The 19,713-nt window shown below is 45.5% G+C and overlaps 1 protein-coding gene and 1 pseudogene across 1 annotated transcript in view; one reads left to right on the forward strand and one right to left on the reverse strand.

The window, feature by feature from the left end:
• LOC115123043 (astrotactin-2-like) overlaps positions 1–19,713 on the reverse strand; it is a 267,117-nt gene that overhangs the window by 119,010 nt on the left and 128,394 nt on the right. The window contains exon 12 of the mRNA XM_029652338.2: positions 18,796–18,975. Coding sequence (XP_029508198.2) covers positions 18,796–18,975 — 180 coding nt within the window. The remainder of the gene's footprint in view (positions 1–18,795; positions 18,976–19,713) is intronic.
• Positions 1,486–18,127, forward strand: LOC115123055 (E3 ubiquitin-protein ligase TRIM32-like; annotated as a pseudogene).

A 19,713-nucleotide genomic window follows, 5' to 3' on the forward strand; every position in this document is an offset into this window, starting at 1 on the left:
AAATCCCAAGACAAAACACACCACAATACAAAAACTCTATGCCACACCCTGGCCTGACCCAATACATGAAGAAAACACAAAATACTTAGACCAGGGCGTGACAGAACCCCCAAGGTGCGGACTCCCGAACGCACCTCAAAACAAATAGGGAGGGTCCGGGTGGGCGTCTGTCCATGGTGGCGGTTCCGGCGCGGGACGTGGACCCCACTCAATTAATGTCTTAGTCCCCTCTCCTCGCGTCCCTGGATAGTCCACCCTCGCCGCCGACCATGGCCTAGTAGTCCTCACCCAGAAACCCACTGGATTGAGGAGCAGATCGGGACTGAGGGGCAGCTCGGGACTGAGGCAGCTCGGGACTGAGGGGAAGCTCGGGAGTGAGAGGAAGCTCGGGAGTGAGAGGAAGCTCGGGAGTGAGAGGAAGCTCAGGCAGGTTAATGGATCTACCAGATCCTGGCTGGCTGGTGGTTCCGACAGATCCTGGCTGACTGGCAGATCCTGGCTGACTGGCGGATCCTGGCTGACTGGCGGATCCTGGCTGACTGGCGGATCTGGCAGATCCTGGCTGACTGGCGGATCCTGGCTGACTGGCGGATCTGGCAGATCCTGGCTGACTGGCGGATCCTGGCTGACTAGCGGTTCTGGCAGATCCTGGCTGACTGGCGGATCTGGCAGATCCTGGCTGACTGGCGGATCCTGGCTGACTGGCGGATCCTGGCTGACAGGCGGATCTGGCAGATCCTGGCTGACTGGCGGTTCTGGCAGATCCTGGCCGACTGGCGGATCCTGGCTGACTAGCGGATCTGGCAGATCCTGGCTGACTGGCGGATCCTGGCTGACTAGCGGATCTGGCAGATCCTGGCTGACTGGCACTTCTGGCGGATCCTGGCAGACTGGCGGATCCTTGCTGACTGGCGGATCCTGGCACACTGGCGGATCCTGGCGGCGCTGGGCAGACTGGTAGCTCAGGCGGCGCTGGGCAGACTGGCGGCACTGGCGGCGCTGGGCAGACGGGTCGGCTCAGACGGCGCTGGGCAGACTGGCGGCGCTGGGCAGACTGGGAGCACTGGCGGCGCTGGGCAGACTGGCGGCGCTGGGCAGACTGGCGGCGCTGGGCAGACTGGGAGCACTGGCGGCGATGGGCAGACTGGCGATGCTGGGCAGACTGGCGGTGCTGGGCAGACTGGTAGCTCAGGCGGCGCTGGGCAGACTGGCGGCACTGGCGGCGCTGGGCAGACTGGCGGCACTGGGCAGACTGGTAGCTCAGGCGGCGCTGGGCAGACTGGCGGCACTGGCGGCGCTGGGCAGACGGGTGGCTCAGACGGCGCTGGGCAGACGGGTGGCTCAGACGGCGCTGGGCAGACGGGTGGCTCAGACGGCGCTTGGCAGACTAACAGCTCTGGATGCTTCATGCAGGCTGACAGCTCTGGCTGCGCTGAACAGAGCAGTACTGGTGCCTCTGGACTGAGGGGCTCTGGCGCCTCTGGCATGAGGGGCGGTAGCTCTGACAGCGCCGGCAGCGCGGACAGGCGGGACGCTCCGGCAGCGGCGCCGACAGGCGGGGCGCTCCGGCAGCGCGCCGGACAGGCGGGACGCTCCGGCAGCGGCGCCGGACAGGCGGGACGCTCCGGCAGCGGCGCCGGACAGGCGGGACGCTCGGCAGCGGCGCCGGACAGGCGGGAAGCTCCGGCAGCGGCGCCGGACAGGCGGGACGCGCCGGCAGCGGGCGCGCGACAGGCGGGACGCTCCGGCAGCGGCGCCGGACAGGCGGGAAGCTCCGGCAGCGGCGCCGGACAGGCGGGACGCTCCGGCAGCGGCGCCGGACAGGCGGGAGGCTCCGGCAGCGGCGCCGGACAGGCGGAGAGCTCGCGGACAGCGGCGCAGCGGCGCCGGACAGGCGGGACGCTCCGGCAGCGCTGGACAGGCGGGACACACTGTAGGCCTGATGCGTGGTGCTGGCACTGGTGGTAATGAACCGAGGACACGCACAGGAAGCCTGGTGCGGGGAGCTGCTACCGGAGGGCTGGGGTGTGGAGGTGGTACTGGATAGACCGGACCGTGCAGGCGCACTGGAGCTCTTGAGCACCGAGCCTGCCCAACCTTACCTGGCTCGATGCCCACTCTAGCCCGGCCGATACGAGGAGCTGGAATATACCGCACCGGGCTATGCACCCGCACTGGGGACACCGTGCGCACCACTGCATAACAAGGTGCCTGCCCGGTCTCTCTAGCCCCCCGGTAACCACAGGAAGTTAGCGTAGGTCTCATACCTAGCGTAGCCATACTCCCTGTGAGTCCCCCGCCAAGAAATTTTTGGGGCTGACTCTCAGGCTTCCATCCGCTCTGCCGTGCTAGCTCCTCATAATGCCGCCTCTCTGCTTTTGCTGCCTCCAGCTCGGCTTTGGGGCGACAATAATCTCCAGGCTGATCCCAGGGTCCTTTACCGTCCAGTACCTCCTCCCATGTCCATTTCTCCAGGTAGTGCAATCTCTCCCACTGTAGCTGCTGCTCTGGCATGAGGGGCGGTAGCTCTGACAGCGCCGGACAGGCGGGAAGCTCCGGCAGCGGCGCCGGACAGGCGGGACGCTCCGGCAGCGGCGCCGGACAGGCGGGAGGCTCCGGCAGCGCTGGACAGGCGGGACGCACTGTAGGCCTGATGCGTGGTGCTGGCACTGGTATGCCATGCATACTATGCCACGCCAACAGCTTTCTTTCTACTCTGTCCACTACATCCACCACACTCTCAGACTCAGCTTCGCCGACAGCTCCAAATCCATCCATGGCTCTGCCCAGGGTCCTTTTCCGTCAAGGATCTCCTCCCAAGTCCATTTATCCAAAGAGTGCAGCCTCTCCCACTGCTGCTGCTGCCTCTGTTGCTTCTCCTGCTGCTGCCTTTGCTGCTGTTGCTGTTGCTCCTGCTGCACCTGTCGCTTCTCCTGTGGCTCCTGCCTGTTGACACGCTGCTTGGTACTGTGGTGGGTGATTCTGTAACGGCTTTCTAATGGTGAAGGAGAGTCGGACCAAACTGCAGCGTGTCTATTGTGATTCATCTTTAATAAACAAACGTAACACACAACAAAACACTAACACTACAAAAACGAAACGAAAACCGAAAACAGCCTATACAAGTGTCTACTAACCTCTAACCAGGACATCAAGACACACAGGACAATCACCCACAATACAACCAAAGAATATGGCTGCCTAAATATGGTTCCCAATCAGAGACAACGGTAAACACCTGCCTCTGATTGAGAACCACTTCAGACAGCCATAGACTCTCCTAGAACACCCCACTAAGCTACAATCCCACTATACACACATTCCAAAATCCCAAGACAAAACACACCACAATACAAAAACTCTATGCCACACCCTGGCCTGACCCAATACATGAAGAAAACACAAAATACTTAGACCAGGGCGTGACACACATCTCAACATCAACTGTTCAGAGCAGACTGCGTGAATCGCCCTTCATGGTCGAATTGCTGTAATGAAACCACTACTAAAGGACACCAATAAGAAGAAGAGCAATCTTCACGAGCAATGGATATTAAATCGGTGGACATATGTAATTTGGTCTGATGAGTCCAAATGTGAGATTTTTGGTTCCAACCTTTGTGAAATGTAGAGTAGGTGACCGGATGATCTCCGTATGTGTGGTTCCCACCATGAAGCAAGAGGTGTGATGGTGTGGGTGTGCTTTGCTGGTGACACTGTCTGTGATTTCTTTCGAATTCAAGGCACACTTAACCAGCATGGCTACCACAACATTCTGCAGCGATACGCCATCCCATCTGGTTTGCACTTAGTGGAACTATTATGTGTTTTTCAACAGGACAATGACCCAACACAACTCCAGGCTGTGTAAGGGCTATTTGACCATGAAAGAAAGTGATGGAGTGCTGCATCAGATGACCTGCCTCCACAATCACCCGACCTCAACCCAATTGAGATGCATTCTAGTTTGCTCGGTTTTTTGGTTAATTCTTAAGTAATTATATTTTTGTTTTGTCATGATTTGGTTGGGTCGAATTGTGTTGCTGTCCTGTGGCTCTGTTTTTGTGTTTATGAACAGAGCCCCAGGACCATCTTGCTGAGGGGACTCTTCTCTAGGTTAATCTTTCTGTAGGTGATAGCTTTGTTATGGAAGGTTTGAATTCTCTTTTCTGGATTTTGATAATTACAGGGTATCCTCCTAATTCTGCTCTGTATGCATTATTTGGTGTTTTACGTTGTACCCTGATGATGTTTTTGCTGAATTTTGCATGCAGCAGCTCAATTTGGTGTTTGTCCCGTTTTGTGAGATCTTGCTTTGTTAGTGGACCCCAGACCTTACAACCATAAAGGGTAATGGGTTCTATAACTGAGTCAAGTATTTTTTTGCCAGATCCTAATGGGGATGTCGGATTTTATGTTCCTTTTGATGGTGTAGCATGCCCGTTTTGCCTTGTCTCTCAGATCGTTCACGGCTTCGTGGAAGTGACCTGTGGTGCTGATGTTTAGACTGAGGTAGGGATAGTTTTCTAGATGGAATTTGTATTTGTAGTCCTGGCAACTGGACCTTTTTTGGAACACCAATATTTTTGTACACTCTCAGGGCCCAGGTCTGACAGAATCTGTGCTGAAGATCTAGGTGCTGCTTTAAGCACCAGATCATCAGCAAACAGTAGACATTTGACTTCAGATTCTAGTAGGTTGAGGCTGGGTGCTGCAGACTGTTCTTGTGCCCTCGCCAATTCGTAGATATATATGTAGAATAGGGTGGAGCTCAAGCTGCATCACTGTCTCACCCCACAGCCGTGTGAAAGTAAATCTGTGTTTTTGGACAATTTTAAGAGAAACACTTATTGTTTGTGTACTTGGACTTTATAACGTCATATGTCTTTCCCCCGTCTTTCCATCCATTTGTGTAGCAGACCCTCATGCCAAATTGAGTCAAATGCTTTTTTTTATACCAACAAAGCATGAGAAGACATAGTTTTGTTTTGGTTTATTTGTTTGTCTATTGGGGTGAATACGTGGACTGCCGTACAGTCATTTGGTAAAAAGCCAATTTGACATTTGCTCCGTACATTGTTTTCACTGAGGAAATGTAGGAGTTAATGATAATGCAAAGGAATTTCCCAAGGTTGCTGTTGATGAATATCCCACGGTAGCTATTGGGGTCAAATTTTGTGGATTGGAGTGATCAGTCCTTGGTTCCAAATATTGGTGAAGATGTAAGAGAGGACAATGTTAAAGAGTTTAAGTACAGCCAATTGCAATTTGTGGTCTGTATATTTTACCATTTCATTTAGGATATCATCAACACCACAGGCCTTTTTGGGTTGGAGAGTTTGTATTTTGTCCTGTAGCTGATTCAGTGTAATTGGAGAATCCAGTGGGTTCTGGCAGTATTTGATAACTGATTCTAAGATTTGTAATTGATCTTGTATATGTTTTTGGTGTTTGTTCTTTGTTATAGAGCAGAAAAGATTGGATAAGTGGTTTATCCATACATCTCCATTTTGGATGGTAACTCTTTGTGTGGTTAGATTCTATGGATTCTTCAATTGCATTGAGCTGATTTCTGTGCTGTTCATATTTTCTTAGTGTATTTCTGTACTGTTTTAGTATTTCACTATAGTGGAAGGCGTAGGCTCAGGTTTTCTGGGTCTCTGTTTTTGGTTGGATAGGTTTTTGAATTTCTTTCTTAGATTTTTGAATTCTTCATCAAACCATGTGTCATTGCTGTTCATTTTCCTAAGTTGTCTGCTTGACAATTTATATATTTGAAAGGTCAAATATACTGTTTAGGCTTTCTACTGCCAAGTTCACACCTTCACCATGGCAGTGAAATGTTTTGTCCAGGAAGTTGTCTAAAAGGCATTGATTGTGTTGTTGCCCAATAGTTTTTTGGTAGGTTTCTACACTACTTTCCTCCTTAATATTATGCAGTTCCTTTGGCTGTGATGCCTCATGATTGAGTATTACTCTGTTCAAGTAGACTGTGATTTTGCTATGATCTGATAGGGGTGTCAGTGGTCTGACTGTGAACACTCAGAGACTCTGGATTGAGGTCAATGATAAAGTAATCTATAGTGATACTGCCAAGGGATGAGCTGTAGGTGAACGTACCATAGGAGTCCCCTCGAAGCCTACCATTGACTATGTACAGACCCAGCTTGCGACAGAGCTGCAGGAATTGTGAGACATTTTTGTTGGTTGTTTTGTCGTTGTTGTGTTTAGGGGGGCATATTGGGGAGGGAATGCTGTCACCTCCAGGTAGGTGTTTGTCCCCCTGAGTGCTGAGAGTGTCAGGTTCTTGTCCAGTTCTGGCATTTAGGTCACCACAGAAGCGTACATGTCCCTGGGCCTGGAAATGGTTGATCTCCCCCTCTAGGATGGAGAAGCTGTCATTGTTAAAGTATAGGGATTCTATATAGGCAACAGACATGAGGACTTTTCCCTCTGTTAAGATAGTTTTCTTATTAACTTCTGGCCAGATGTAAAATGACCCTGTTTTGACTAATTAAAAAAAAAATGTATAGCTTTGGTACTATTTTAACAAGTATGTGGTAAATTTTCAAATCTTAGTACAAAACTCAAAACAGATAATCAAAAAGGCTGTTATTTCAGGTGGTGGCCATAGGACCCCTCAAAGAGATCTAAGAGGTGGCCACAGGACACGTCAAAGAGATCTAAGAGGTGGCCATAGGACCCGTCAAAGAGGTGGACGTCAGAGAGAGGGAAGCAGATGGCATGGAAAGGTTGTGTCTAATGAATTCCGGGCCATCATCATTGGTCATGTGGTAAACAGAGGCCTTACCATGGCAGAGGCTGCCGGATTAGGTCACCCCAATCTGAAAAAATGAACTGGCAATTCGATAAAGAGAACATTCCACCAAGAAAGGCGGTAAATCTGCAGGATATGCACTATCTTTTACCATTACATTTACTGTAAATTACATATTGTAATGCATGTACATTCACTAAACATGTTACAGTATTCTTACAGTATCATCTATTGACAGTATACTCTGTTTATACCCTCAGAGTTTACAGAAGTCCCCATGGTGGTTGCCATGTGCTGACCGACCAGCAGAAGTGGGTAATGGTGGAAATGGTGAGGGCCAGGAATGACGTACAGTACGGCTGTCTGAAATAAAGCAGGCCATTGAGGAGAACAATGACATCTTTGCCAATGAGGCATCCATCAGCCTACCAACAATCGCTCACCTTCTAAAGAGGCACCAGGAAACACATTTACCTGGTGCGCTTTGAGAGAAACAACGACTGGGTGAAACAACTGCAGGCCTAGTATGTTCAGATACAGCACTATATACTGTATTACTGTTACTATTAATGCACATGCTACTTCACAATATCATATTGGAACTATATTGTAAAAAATAACTAACCAAAATATATTTTTAGAAGGTGATGGTTCTTGATGCAGCTGTGAACCATCACAAGTTAATATTTGTTGATGAAGCGGGCTTTAACCTGGACAAAACTTGGCGCCTTGGGCAGAACCTTATTGACCAACGGGCGACCGTCCAAGTGCCTGGACAACGTGGGGGAAACATCTCCATGTGCACAGCTATCTCTGAAGATGGTATGGTAGGAAGTAGGCCATGACTTGGATCCTACAACTGCACACCTCATTGTGTTTCTCAATTAAATTGAGCAGGCTTGTCAAGGTGAAAGGGTCACTTATGTCATTGTGTGGGACAATGTCAGGATCCACCATGCAGAGGTGGTTCAGGCATGGTTTGGGCCCATTTCCGATTCGTGACCCTATACCTGCCCCATACTCTCCTTTCCTCAACCCTATTGAGGATTATTTTTCAGCACGGAGGTGGAAGGTGTACGATCGCCATCCCCATGAACGTGCCATCCTCCTTCTGGCCATGGATGAGGCATGCGACGACATCAATGCAGACCAATGTCAAGCTTGGATTTGTCATGCCAAAAGGTTTTTCCCACGGTGCATGAACAATGAAGACATTCACTCGAAAATAATTCATGGCCAACTGCTCAAGACAAGCTTGATTCAAATGAATGTGTGCTAAACATATATTTTTACATTTTCATTCATGTTATTTGTTTCATTTCATTTCTTACATTTAATTATAGACAGTACACCTATGTTGCAATTGTATCTGAACAAAATTAAATAAATGTTGCATTAATGATTGTAGAAGATGTCTTCACTGATCACATCTTTGATTTCACATTCAATATATATTATGGAAATTCTAGATTTTCTGACAGTTTTGTTGGGTAATGTAAGTAAGTGTGTTGCGTAATGTGCAAACTGTAATCTACTGTCATTTACAGTACTGTAGCATATTACTGTCAGCACTTCTATGGGCGATTTGCATCATTTGCCATTAGATAAAACTGGTAGGCAAAACTACAACTTTGAAAATATATCATTATGTTGTGTTTTGGCAATTAAAAGAATGTACTCATTACATTTCACAATTAACTTATATTTTGAATGAATGGTTGTGTGGTGAGAGATGTTTACAATCCAAATGAATGCACAATGACAAGTTTTGAATGAAAGACTGGCTGCGTTACAACTGTGACCAGTTTTGAATGAAAGACAGGCTGCGTTACAACCGTGACCAGTTTTGAATTAAAGACTGGCTGCGTTACAACTGTGACCCGTTTTGAATGAAAGACTGGCTGCGTTACAACTGTGACCAGTTTTGAATGAAAGACTGGCTGCGTTACAACTGTGACCCGTTTTAAATGAAAGACTGGCTGCGTTACAACTGTGACCAGTTTTGAATGAAAGACTGGCTGCGTTACAACTGTGACCCGTTTTGAATGAAAGACTGGCTGCGTTACAACTGTGACCCGTTTTGAATGAAAGACTGGCTGCGTTACAACTGTGACCAGTTTTGAATGAAAGACTGGCTGCGTTACAACTGTGACCAGTTTTGAATTAAAGACTGGCTGCGTTACAACTGTGACCCGTTTTGAATGAAAAACTGGCTTCGTTACAACTGTGACCCGTTTTGAATGACAGACTGGCTGCGTTACAACTGTGACCAGTTTTGAATGAAAGACTGGCTGCGTTACAACTGTGTCCTGTTTTGAATGAAAGACTGGCTGCGTTACAACTGTGACCAGTTTTGAATGAAAGACTGGCTGCGTTACAACTGTGACCAGTTTTGAATTAAAGACTGGCTGCGTTACAACTGTGACCCGTTTTGAATGAAAGACTGGCTGCGTTACAACTGTGACCCGTTTTGAATGAAAGACTGGCTGCGTTACAACTGTGACCAGTTTTGAATGAAAGACTGGCTGCGTTACAACTGTGACCCGTTTTGAATGAAAGACTGGCTGCGTTACAACTGTGACCCGTTTTGAATGAAAGACTGGCTGCGTTACAACTGTGACCCGTTTTGAATGAAAGACTGGCTGCGTTACAACTGTGACCAGTTTTGAATGAAAGACTGGCTGCGTTACAACTGTGACCCGTTTTGAATGAAAGACTGGCTGTGTTACAACTGTGACCCGTTTTGAATTAAAGACTGGCTGCGTTACAACTGTGACCAGTTTTGAATGAAAGACTGGCTGCGTTACAACTGTGACCCGTTTTGAATGAAAGACTGGCTGCCTTACAACTGTGACCCGTTTTGAATGAAAGACTGGCTGCGTTACAACTGTGACCAGTTTTGAATGAAAGACTGGCTGCGTTACAACTGTGACCCGTTTTGAATGAAAGACTGGCTGCGTTACAACTGTGACCAGTTTTGAATGAAAGACTGGCTGCGTTACAACTGTGACCCGTTTTGAATGAAAGACTGGCTGCGTTACAACTGTGACCAGTTTGAATTAAAGACTGGCTGCGTTACAACTGTGACCAGTTTTGAATGAAAGACTGGCTGCGTTACAACTGTGACCAGTTTTGAATGAAAGACTGGCTGCGTTACAACTGTGACCCGTTTTGAATGAAAGACTGGCTGCGTTACAACTGTGACCCGTTTTGAATGAAAGACTGGCTGCGTTACAACTGTGACCAGTTTTGAATGAAAGACTGGCTGCGTTACAACTGTGACCAGTTTTGAATTAAAGACTGGCTGCGTTACAACTGTGACCCGTTTTGAATGAAAGACTGGCTGCGTTACAACTGTGACCAGTTTTGAATGAAAGACTGGCTGCGTTACAACTGTGACCAGTTTTGAATGAAAGACTGGCTGCGTTACAACTGTGACCAGTTTTGAATGAAAGACTGGCTGCGTTACAACTGTGACCAGTTTTGAATTAAAGACTGGCTGCGTTACAACTGTGACCCGTTTTGAATGAAAGACTGGCTGCGTTACAACTGTGACCAGTTTGTAGTCTCTCTCTCTCTCTAAATAAACAATGAGCCTTGGTGGATACATTATGTTCTTTAGAACCTCCCCTCCGGTCATAATTGTTGCCCTGCAAAGTGTCTGATATCTCTGTACTAATTTCAGACAGATATTGTTGGTGTTGTCATTGCTATTATTGCCCCATAAAGTCTCTCTATTCAGGAGTGTTTTGACGTGCAATCTGGCCTTTTAACGACTCTGGCACACGTCCAGATCATATCGCCTATTCATTCTCCACAGTCGGTTGATGTATGCATTTTATTAGTGAAACAAGCAAGCTCAGGGGAAATTACAATGAAATACACACATGATGATGAGGGAGAGATATAGATGTGGACAGTTTTTTTGGTTGTAAAACAAAGATGACTCATGCTTCCTAATACCACCGACTTGAACATGGCACAGCTGCAGCACAATCACAGTAACAGCGCAACAGGTTTCTGTTCTGTGAGTCTAAAGCCTATTGGTTTTTCAAAAGCCATAATAAGTTGAAAATATATTAAAAGTTTACTAAGAAGGTTTAGAAAAAAACGTTTTAATGTATAGGCTAAAGAAAGCATATAGTCTATGTTAATTTCTCATTTTCATCTACCTTTTAGTTATGCATAGCTTAACATTATGATTGCATTATGAAATTGTCAATTAACTAATTTCTATCGATGTGCAGTTGTTCCTTTTCTGAATTGCAATTCAGATAGGCCTGCCCTCTGCGATAGAGCTCTACAAATTGATTTTGAAATAAGACCTTTGCTGCCATCTAGGGGATAGCTGATATACTATTTATATGTACTGCAACAGCTGCACACATCTGTCTAGGAAGATAACTGTAGCAGATGCTACAGATGCTACTGCTAGAGATGGATGCTTTTTAACTTTCAAAGGATACATCAAGATGTCTTCGTACTGTCCTAATTTATTGTGTATATTGTTTCAGCATCATATTACATTTCATATAAAGCCTGCAATGCTCTCAAATGGCTCACATAATTTCCCTGATTGATGGTTTTTATTTTAAAGTTAATCTATTATCTGGTGCAGCCAGGATTTTAAGAGGTGTACAAAATTGAAAAATTCTGAAAGTATTCAAAAAGCAGAAATAATCAAATTATGTATAATGCATTGGCCATTATATTAATGTAGTTTCTATACTAAAACTAGAGACAGTATTATACAAATTAACATACATTACATTTTATACTACAGTATTCAATACATCATATTATGAAACTTCATATACCATAAATATCCCCACTAATATAACTGCCAACCACTTTCGGACCCTGTCCCAGCTGCAGTTGCAAGAACCAATGAAAATAGAGGTGGGTGGGAAATAAGTATTTGCTGGCGTTACGTCAACACCGCAGTCTCGCAGCAGCAGACCCACCATCCCCTGTGCCTTGATAGACCTGACATTGCAAGGTAAGATTTCAACCAAATAAAACTAGAGCTTTAGCTAGTATATACATGTGAATGCTTGACTTTTAAAATTGACTCAAAAATGAATTATTTCCGGACTGCCCCAAACAGGAAGTCACATCGCGATTTCGGGAGGCCTCCCACTAATCAAGCATCATGCCACAATATTAGACATTATTAATTGCACGTAACCAGCTAGTGCGGTTGTCATTTGCATTGGCCGTGTAGTGACAGCTTGTTCGAGCAATCTCTGTTATGCTAACAGCACAGCTAGGAGCTAACACATTGGCAGCACAATAACACAAACTAAGGTCGCTGCATTCGTATAGCTAACTAGCGAGCTAGGCAGAACACGTATTGGTTGTCTGTAGCTAGCGAACTGATTCTGAGAATTTGTTTACTTAAAAGCTGGCTAGCTTCAGCAATCTAGTGTTGAATGACTGCTGGCTGCTGCTAGTGCTATCCAGTGGCAGTGCTACACTCCCCGCACTTCAATTATATAGCCAGCTAAAGTGTACAGTATCAGTGGTTCCCAAACTGTGGGGTGCGTCCTCATATCATTTAATTTTTTATTAAAGAAACACTAAATGGCTTTAAACGTACTCTTGAAAGTTGTAATAGTAGAATGCACAAGGTGACATTTTAAAATTGGATTTGCATCATCAGTTCCTTTGTGTCATGTTGGTCATTGCATATTTCTAACTTGTCAAATGTCCAGCTAACATATTCTATTTGTTTTTTAGCCCATAGATATTGTTATTGTTTTGTCACTTTTATATCACATGAATACACAATAGACGTGGCAAAACAAGAAACGTCCCTTTTATCAGGACCCTGTCTTTCAAAGATAATTCATAAAATTCCAAATAACTTCACAGATCTTCATTGTAAACGGTTTAAACACTGTTTCCCATGCTTGTTCAATTAATCATGAACATGCACCTGCGGAACGGTCGTTAAGACACTAACAGCTTACAGACGGTAGGCAATTAAGGTCACAGTTATGAAAACTTAGGACACTAAAGAGGCCTTTCTACTGACTCTGAAAAACACCAAAAGAAAGATGCCCAGGGTCCCTGCTCATCTGCGTGAACATACCTTTGGCATGCTGCAAGGAGGCATGAGGACTGCAGATGTGGCCAGGGCAATAAATTGCAATGTCCGTTCTGTGAGACGCCTAAGACAACGCTACAGGGAGACAGGCCGGGCAGCTGATCGTCCTTGCTGTGGCAGACCACGTGTAACAACACCTGCACAGGATCGGTACATCCGAACATCACACCTGCTGGACAGGTACAAGATGGCAACAACAACTGATTCGATGAGAAATTAACAGGCACCGATTATATGCAACGCAGGACACGCTAGATAAACTAGTAATATCACTAGACTAGAGCTTCCGTAGTGATTGTGCCACAGCCTGAACCTTTGACGTCCCTTTTTTTAATTCCTCTCCCCTCAGGTGTGAACACGACGGCGGCAGCTTCACCAGCTCTGGACCCGGACCTGCTCCGGGAGGTTCTGGAGTGCCCCATCTGCCTGGAGACTTACAACCAGGAGCAACTGAGGCCCAAGCTCCTGCAGTGTGGCCACACAGTGTGCAGACAGTGTCTGGAGAAGCTGCTGGCTAGCACCATCAACGGCGTGCGCTGTCCCTTCTGCAGCAGGGTCTCCCGCATGAGCAGCTTCTCCCAGCTGGCTGACAACCTCACTGTGCTCAAGATCCTGGACTGGATCAGCTCCTGCACCACCGCCCTCATGTGTAAGTCCTGCCGTAACCGCCTACCCCGACAGTACTGTCTTGACTGCGGCACCGTGCTCTGTGACCTCTGCAAGAGTGAGGGCCACCTGCAGCAGGGCCACGCCGTCCAGCCCATCCGGGTGGCTGCTGAGTAGCGCCGGAAGGACCTGGGCGGTAAACTGGCATCCCTCCACAAAGCCATGGACCACATCCAGCAGAAAAAAAGTGACCATTGACAGTGTGACAAAGAACATGCGGGTGAAGTCCCGGGCAGTGCAGCAGGAGTACTCCCGGGCTGAGCTACGTCTGCTGGAGGAGCTGGGGCACTAGCGGCAGGCCTTCGCTGCCTCCATGGCCAAGGTGGAAAAGCTGAATGGGCACATCCTTGAGGAGCAGACATACCTGCTGAACCTGGCCGAAGTGCAGGTGGTGTCCCGATGCGACTACCTCACCATGCGGGTGAAGCAGAGCGACATCACCCTGCTGGAGGGGGAAATGATGAGGATGAGCTAGACCTGAGTAGCAGCCTGGACCTGCCTACGCTACTCAAGCTCCAGGACCCTGAGCTGGTGACGACAGAGCATCGCGTCAGCATCAGCTCATCACCAAGCCCTGCACCGTCAACACTGATGAGGGGCTGCTGGAGTTTAGCACTGGGGATGGGGTTGATGCCATGTGCGGGACCATTGGGGTTGTAGGGGCCCCGCTGGACCTGTATAGAGACATTGATATGTTAATGTCTGTAGAAGAGGCTGTGTGTGCCTCCCCGGGCAACTTTAAGTCCATGGATGAAGGGGGGGCCCAGCTCGGGGCCACAGCACTGCCTGTTTGTAAAGACGATGGGTTGCAAGGGCAACCTGCCGGGGATGTTCAACCTACCGGTTAGCATCTGCGTCACCCCGCAGGGCGAAGTCCTAGTGGCCGACCGGGGAAACTACCACATCCAGATCTTCAACCGCAAGGGCTTCCAGAGGGAGATCCATCGCAACCCCAGCAGCATCGACCTGCCCAACCTCATCCCGCTGTCCATCACCATCACTCCGCAGGGCCTTATTGGGGTCACTGACAACTACGACAACTCAGTCAAGGTGTACACCATTGACGGCCACTGCGTGGCCTGCCACAAGAACCAACTAATAAAGCCCTGAGGCATTGCAGCCATGCCCACGGGTCAGTTCGTGGTCTCGGGCGTGGAGGGCAGGAAAGCACTGGTGCCTGGCCATGGACCGCAAAGTGGGCGTAGTCAACTACAACAGTCTTTGCTCGGCAGTGCGGCCAAAGTTTGTGACGTGCAACGCGTCGGGCACCATCTACTTCACCCAAGAATTGGGCCTGAACATTGAGAACCGCCATAATGAGCACCACCTGGAGGGGTGCTTCTCCATCTGCTCGGTGGGGACGGACGACCAGCTGGCAAGCATCTCAGCCACTTCTTCTCGGAGACAGAGGACTTCCGTTGCATCACGGGAATGTGCATAGATGCCAACGGGGACCTGCTGGTGACGGACAGTGGCAGGAAGGAGATCCTGCAGTTCCCCAAAGAGGGCGGCTTTAACGTGCTCATCCAGGAGGGACTGACGTGCCCTGTGGGCGTGGCCGTCACTGAGAAAGGACAGCTGATGGTGCTGGACTGCTGGGACCACTGTGTGAAAGTCTACTCGTACCCACAGAGGAGACGCTTCTCCACCTGCTAGGTGCTAAGAAACTACAAATCCAATGGTGTGTGTCACTTTTTAATATAAATGGCTGCATTCCAAACAACTTTTGCTCCTCCATGATCTGATTTCTAGTCAGTGCTTAGCAGGTCGTATAATGAGTTACTGATCCCCAGTCAGTCAGTGGGACTGGCTAGGAGCACACTGGAACTGTTTATCTACAATTTGAGCTGCCTCGTTGATTTGATGGATCGCAGCACGAAAGACGACAATAAGTGTTGTCACATTGGGGGTGGGGCGAAACTGGTATGTCAATCAACGCACAACATTTTTTATATTTTAACTGCTGTACTGTACAAAATATTAGGGCCGGTTTGATGCCTGTATTGCGATACTCATTAGTATCGTAGCAAGGACACAAAACACGAAGCAAATTTAACTTCTTTGGGAAAACGACTCTGTTGGAAACCAACATTATGTTGTCATTGAGTCACATATTATTTTCCAATCTATAGAACGCTATTTTACTTAAAGCAGGTTTTTAAAGGACCAAAGAGTTTGGTCTGCATTGTTTTTATTTTATTTTTGCCATTGGATTTATTTTTGATACTGGTATCGTCACAGCTGTACAAAATGATATGTTCTATTTACTAAGCCCAATGGCATGGCAAGAAAATGTATTGCAAAAAATAATTGCGCTTACAGGCTGCCTTTATCTATTTAGAAGGCATGTAATCAAACCTCTAATTTAAATCTATAGGGATGGGTTCATGTACTTGATCGTTATAACCCAGCCATCCAATATGCACAGTTTATTCTAAAATAAGTAGAAATAGGTATATATTTCCTATTAATTGTTTCATTTCCATGATTGTTGCAGAATACATTCCTCAGCCTTTTCTTACTGATGGTTTCATACTCCCGAAGTAGCCTGTCGCCTACGTCTGATCTCTTATTTAATTGGACCCATTTCGCAGTAGTAAATAAAAATGCTATTTCAAGTTTTTTTCTCTATGCGATCCGGAGCGTAGTTTAACGCTCGAACAGATGGTTCGACTTTTTCATTTACGTCTTTGTCAAATGTCTCGCGTAAACAATATTTCATTTATAAACATAATACATATTTTCATAGTCATTGCTGAACAAATTCTTCCACTTTTTTTTTTTCTGGCCATGATGGGTTCATATTCCTGAAGTAGCTTTAGACTACAACAAATTAACATCTCTCGGTTTAATCGGGCCTATTAGATTGGCTTTTATTTGAAAGTATTTTGCTTTGTGCACCCGAAAGGTAGCGCGGTTTAGAATATACAGTATAATTTAACAGACAGTGTATCTTTTTCACTGAAGTGTGCAGGCTACCACTGTAAGTAGGCCTACTGTAGTTTTATATTTTTACAATGTTTCAGAATTCGCGGGTAGTGCAGCATAATTAAGTTCCGGAAAAAGTAAACAAAGTATTATTGAATTGAAATGATCTACAGGTTATAACAATTTCCAATGATTTCTTTATTTCAGATACAGAAAATGTCACTGTAAAAGTTGAAAACATTCTGCCAACACCTCCAGAGACATTTGATCAAGTTTGTCATTGCTATTTCCTTTACGTACATACAATTTCCTCAGTGATTGTGTGTTTTCATTTCTTGTACTCTCATGAGACATTTGTGAAACCATATTTGTCAACACACCAAAGGATTTAAATTCAGGATATCATGTCAGGCAGCATGCTAACCTTGTCACTGCAATAGTCTGTCACTACAAACTTATTTCTCAAATTATCATTACAGATATTCCAAACTTAACTATTTTTTTTTTTTTTTTTTTTACATTAAAAAAGAAATCAAGTTAATTGCAGGATTTGCTTGGATTAATGGCAAACATTTGAAATTGCTCAAATTGAGCTGTAATTTAAGCTGTTTTATACCAAAAGCATTACAAGAATATCAATGTCTTGATTTTGTCCAAAGTAACAGTAAGCAAAATCTGGTAAATGAATAAAGTGCACTTTCTTTAACCTCAATGTCAAGTTGTTTTGACATCGCATTGTTGTTTTTAGCTCTATAGATTATTTGGGATATTTTCAGTGGATTTTAAATGCTTTAAAACAATATGATTAATCACATAAAAAAATAAGTGTGCACTTAAATTTTTGTAATTTAACTTGGGTTAAAGGCCCAATGTAGCCATTTTCATATCAATATCAAATAAGGACCTTAATGTAAGATTTACATTAAAATGGGCAAAATTACGTTTTTATTTTTGAGGGAACTCACTATTATTGGTATATTTACGGAATGGTGACGTCACAATGGAGAGCACACACATAGAGAATGATAGAGGCCTCTAGTGGCCAGAATTCAGTTTTAGCATGTGCAGTGCCATTGAGGACTTCCACCATTCTAATATAGTCAACTGGGTGAGACTTCCAACTTCATTGGCTGATCCCTCCTTGTGACCCTGTTGGAGACTACTTTAAAATGGAGATAGTATGGGCAGTGCAATTGAGGCTGTCACAGACGCCATAATGGTACGGATACAAGGATGAGGCCTCTCTATGGCCAAAACCCCCGCCCATGCAAATCAGCTGCTTTAGAAAATCCTGTGTAGATATTTCCTGATTGTATTTTCAACAATATGATACAAAAATAAATGAATTTAGACTCCGCTGGGCCTTTAACTGATTAACTCGGACAGCCTTCATTTCTTTAGACCTACATGTAATTGCCTATTTCCTCTGAATTTTTTATTTTTGTTATACTACTGGGTCTTCTGAGTGTTCTGTATGTGTGTGTTGAACCTACCCATGTGTCTTTCAGAAGTTTCGCCTTTGGTGGAGGCAGTGACTTTACAGTGTGTGTGTTACTATCGTATCAGATGAGTTTCTGTGTAACGCAAGTCTCAATTTCATGTTTGTAATGTCATCTATTTAGTGCAATAAACCCAACATGAATGAAGATGTGCATGTTGGGGTTTCAGATTCTCTTTGGAGAATTTTCCAGGCAGGAATTTACATTGTAGGAAGAACACTGACTTCACTGTAATGTGAACATTTAGAAAAGTAATAACACTTTGTGCAATACCTTTGGTAAATACTTTAGAAATATCTGTGATGCAGCATTTTATTTTCATAAATGATTCAAGGCATGTGTCTTTGTATTCCGGTGTTTACAGGACATACTTTGAATCCATTTATTTGGTAAAAGATACATTATTTTCATGCTATTCACAGCCCTCACCCTGTCTGTCCAATTCCATTTTGAAGGTCTCAGTGGCACAGCATAGTACTGTACGAAAGCTCTTTCAGGTCTTGCCTAATGTTTATGAAATGAATTATGAAATGCTACCGAAGGTTTTCCGAGAGGCTATTCTCGGCTCTGTCTCAGGGGCTAGGACCAGTTAAATGAGGAATCATGTCTGCTATGAATCATATTTCTATCTGCAGCGTCCTGAAAAAAAAACATTGAATAAGCCCCATTTACCCCCCCCCAACCTTTCTCTGGGATTTAATTGACCAATTTTACATCTATTGATAGTCTACTCACCTGGATCCCTGGGTCTAAATTGGTCACTGATTACATTATTATTTGTGACATGTGCATCATATGCAGTTTCCCCCTCTCACCTTTCTGGTACTGCAGCCAGAGCTGCTGTTGAGCCTTCTTGCTGGGGAAGTAGATGGTGCAGCTGAGCTCGGAGCCGTAAAGGGCCTCGGATACGTAATGGCTGCCGTACTGCTGGATGAAGGACAGCAGCTCCTCTCTGGTGCTCTCTGCAGTCAGTGTCTTCAGAACCTTGGAGAAGCCTGGGAACCAGGAAAGTGTGGAGGGGAAATAATGTGGAACAAATGGAATTGTAGTTATAGCTGAAGCAAAAAAAAAAGGGTCTTTGTAAATGCACTAAATACAGTACTATCCTGTATGGTTTTCCCTCTGAGTTTTCAGTACAATATGATATAGTGTAGTAGTAGTTAAATAGTCTCACCAGGGAACAGGACAGTAAATTAACACTCTATACCAGACCTGGGTTCAAATAAATATATATCTTTTTTATATACGGTGCTTTCAGAAAGTATTCACACCCTTAGATTTGTTTCCTACATTTTCTTGTATTGCAGCCTGAATTTAAAATTACATTTATTACATTTACATTTTGTGTCACTGGCCTACACACAATATTGCATAATGTTAGTGGAATTATGTTTTTCAACATTTTAACAAATGAATAAAAATAAGATTGTGGAATGTCTTGAGTCAATAAGTATTCAACCCCTTTGTTATGGCAAGCCTAAATACTTTCAGGAGGAAACATTTGCTTAACAGGTCACAAGTGTTTTAACATGATTTTTGAATGACTACCTGATCTCTGCACCCCACACAATTATCTGTAAGGTCCCTCAGTTGAACAGTGAATTTCAAACACAGATGCAACCACCAATACCAGGCAGGTTTTCCAATGACCCACAAAAGGCACCTATTGGTCCAGTAGATGGGTAAAACATTTAAGAAGCAGACATTGAATGGTGAGCATGGTGAAGTTATTA

Source organism: Oncorhynchus nerka, linkage group LG4 (genome assembly GCF_034236695.1).
Source record: "Oncorhynchus nerka isolate Pitt River linkage group LG4, Oner_Uvic_2.0, whole genome shotgun sequence".
NCBI classification, from domain to species: Eukaryota; Metazoa; Chordata; class Actinopteri; order Salmoniformes; family Salmonidae; genus Oncorhynchus; species Oncorhynchus nerka.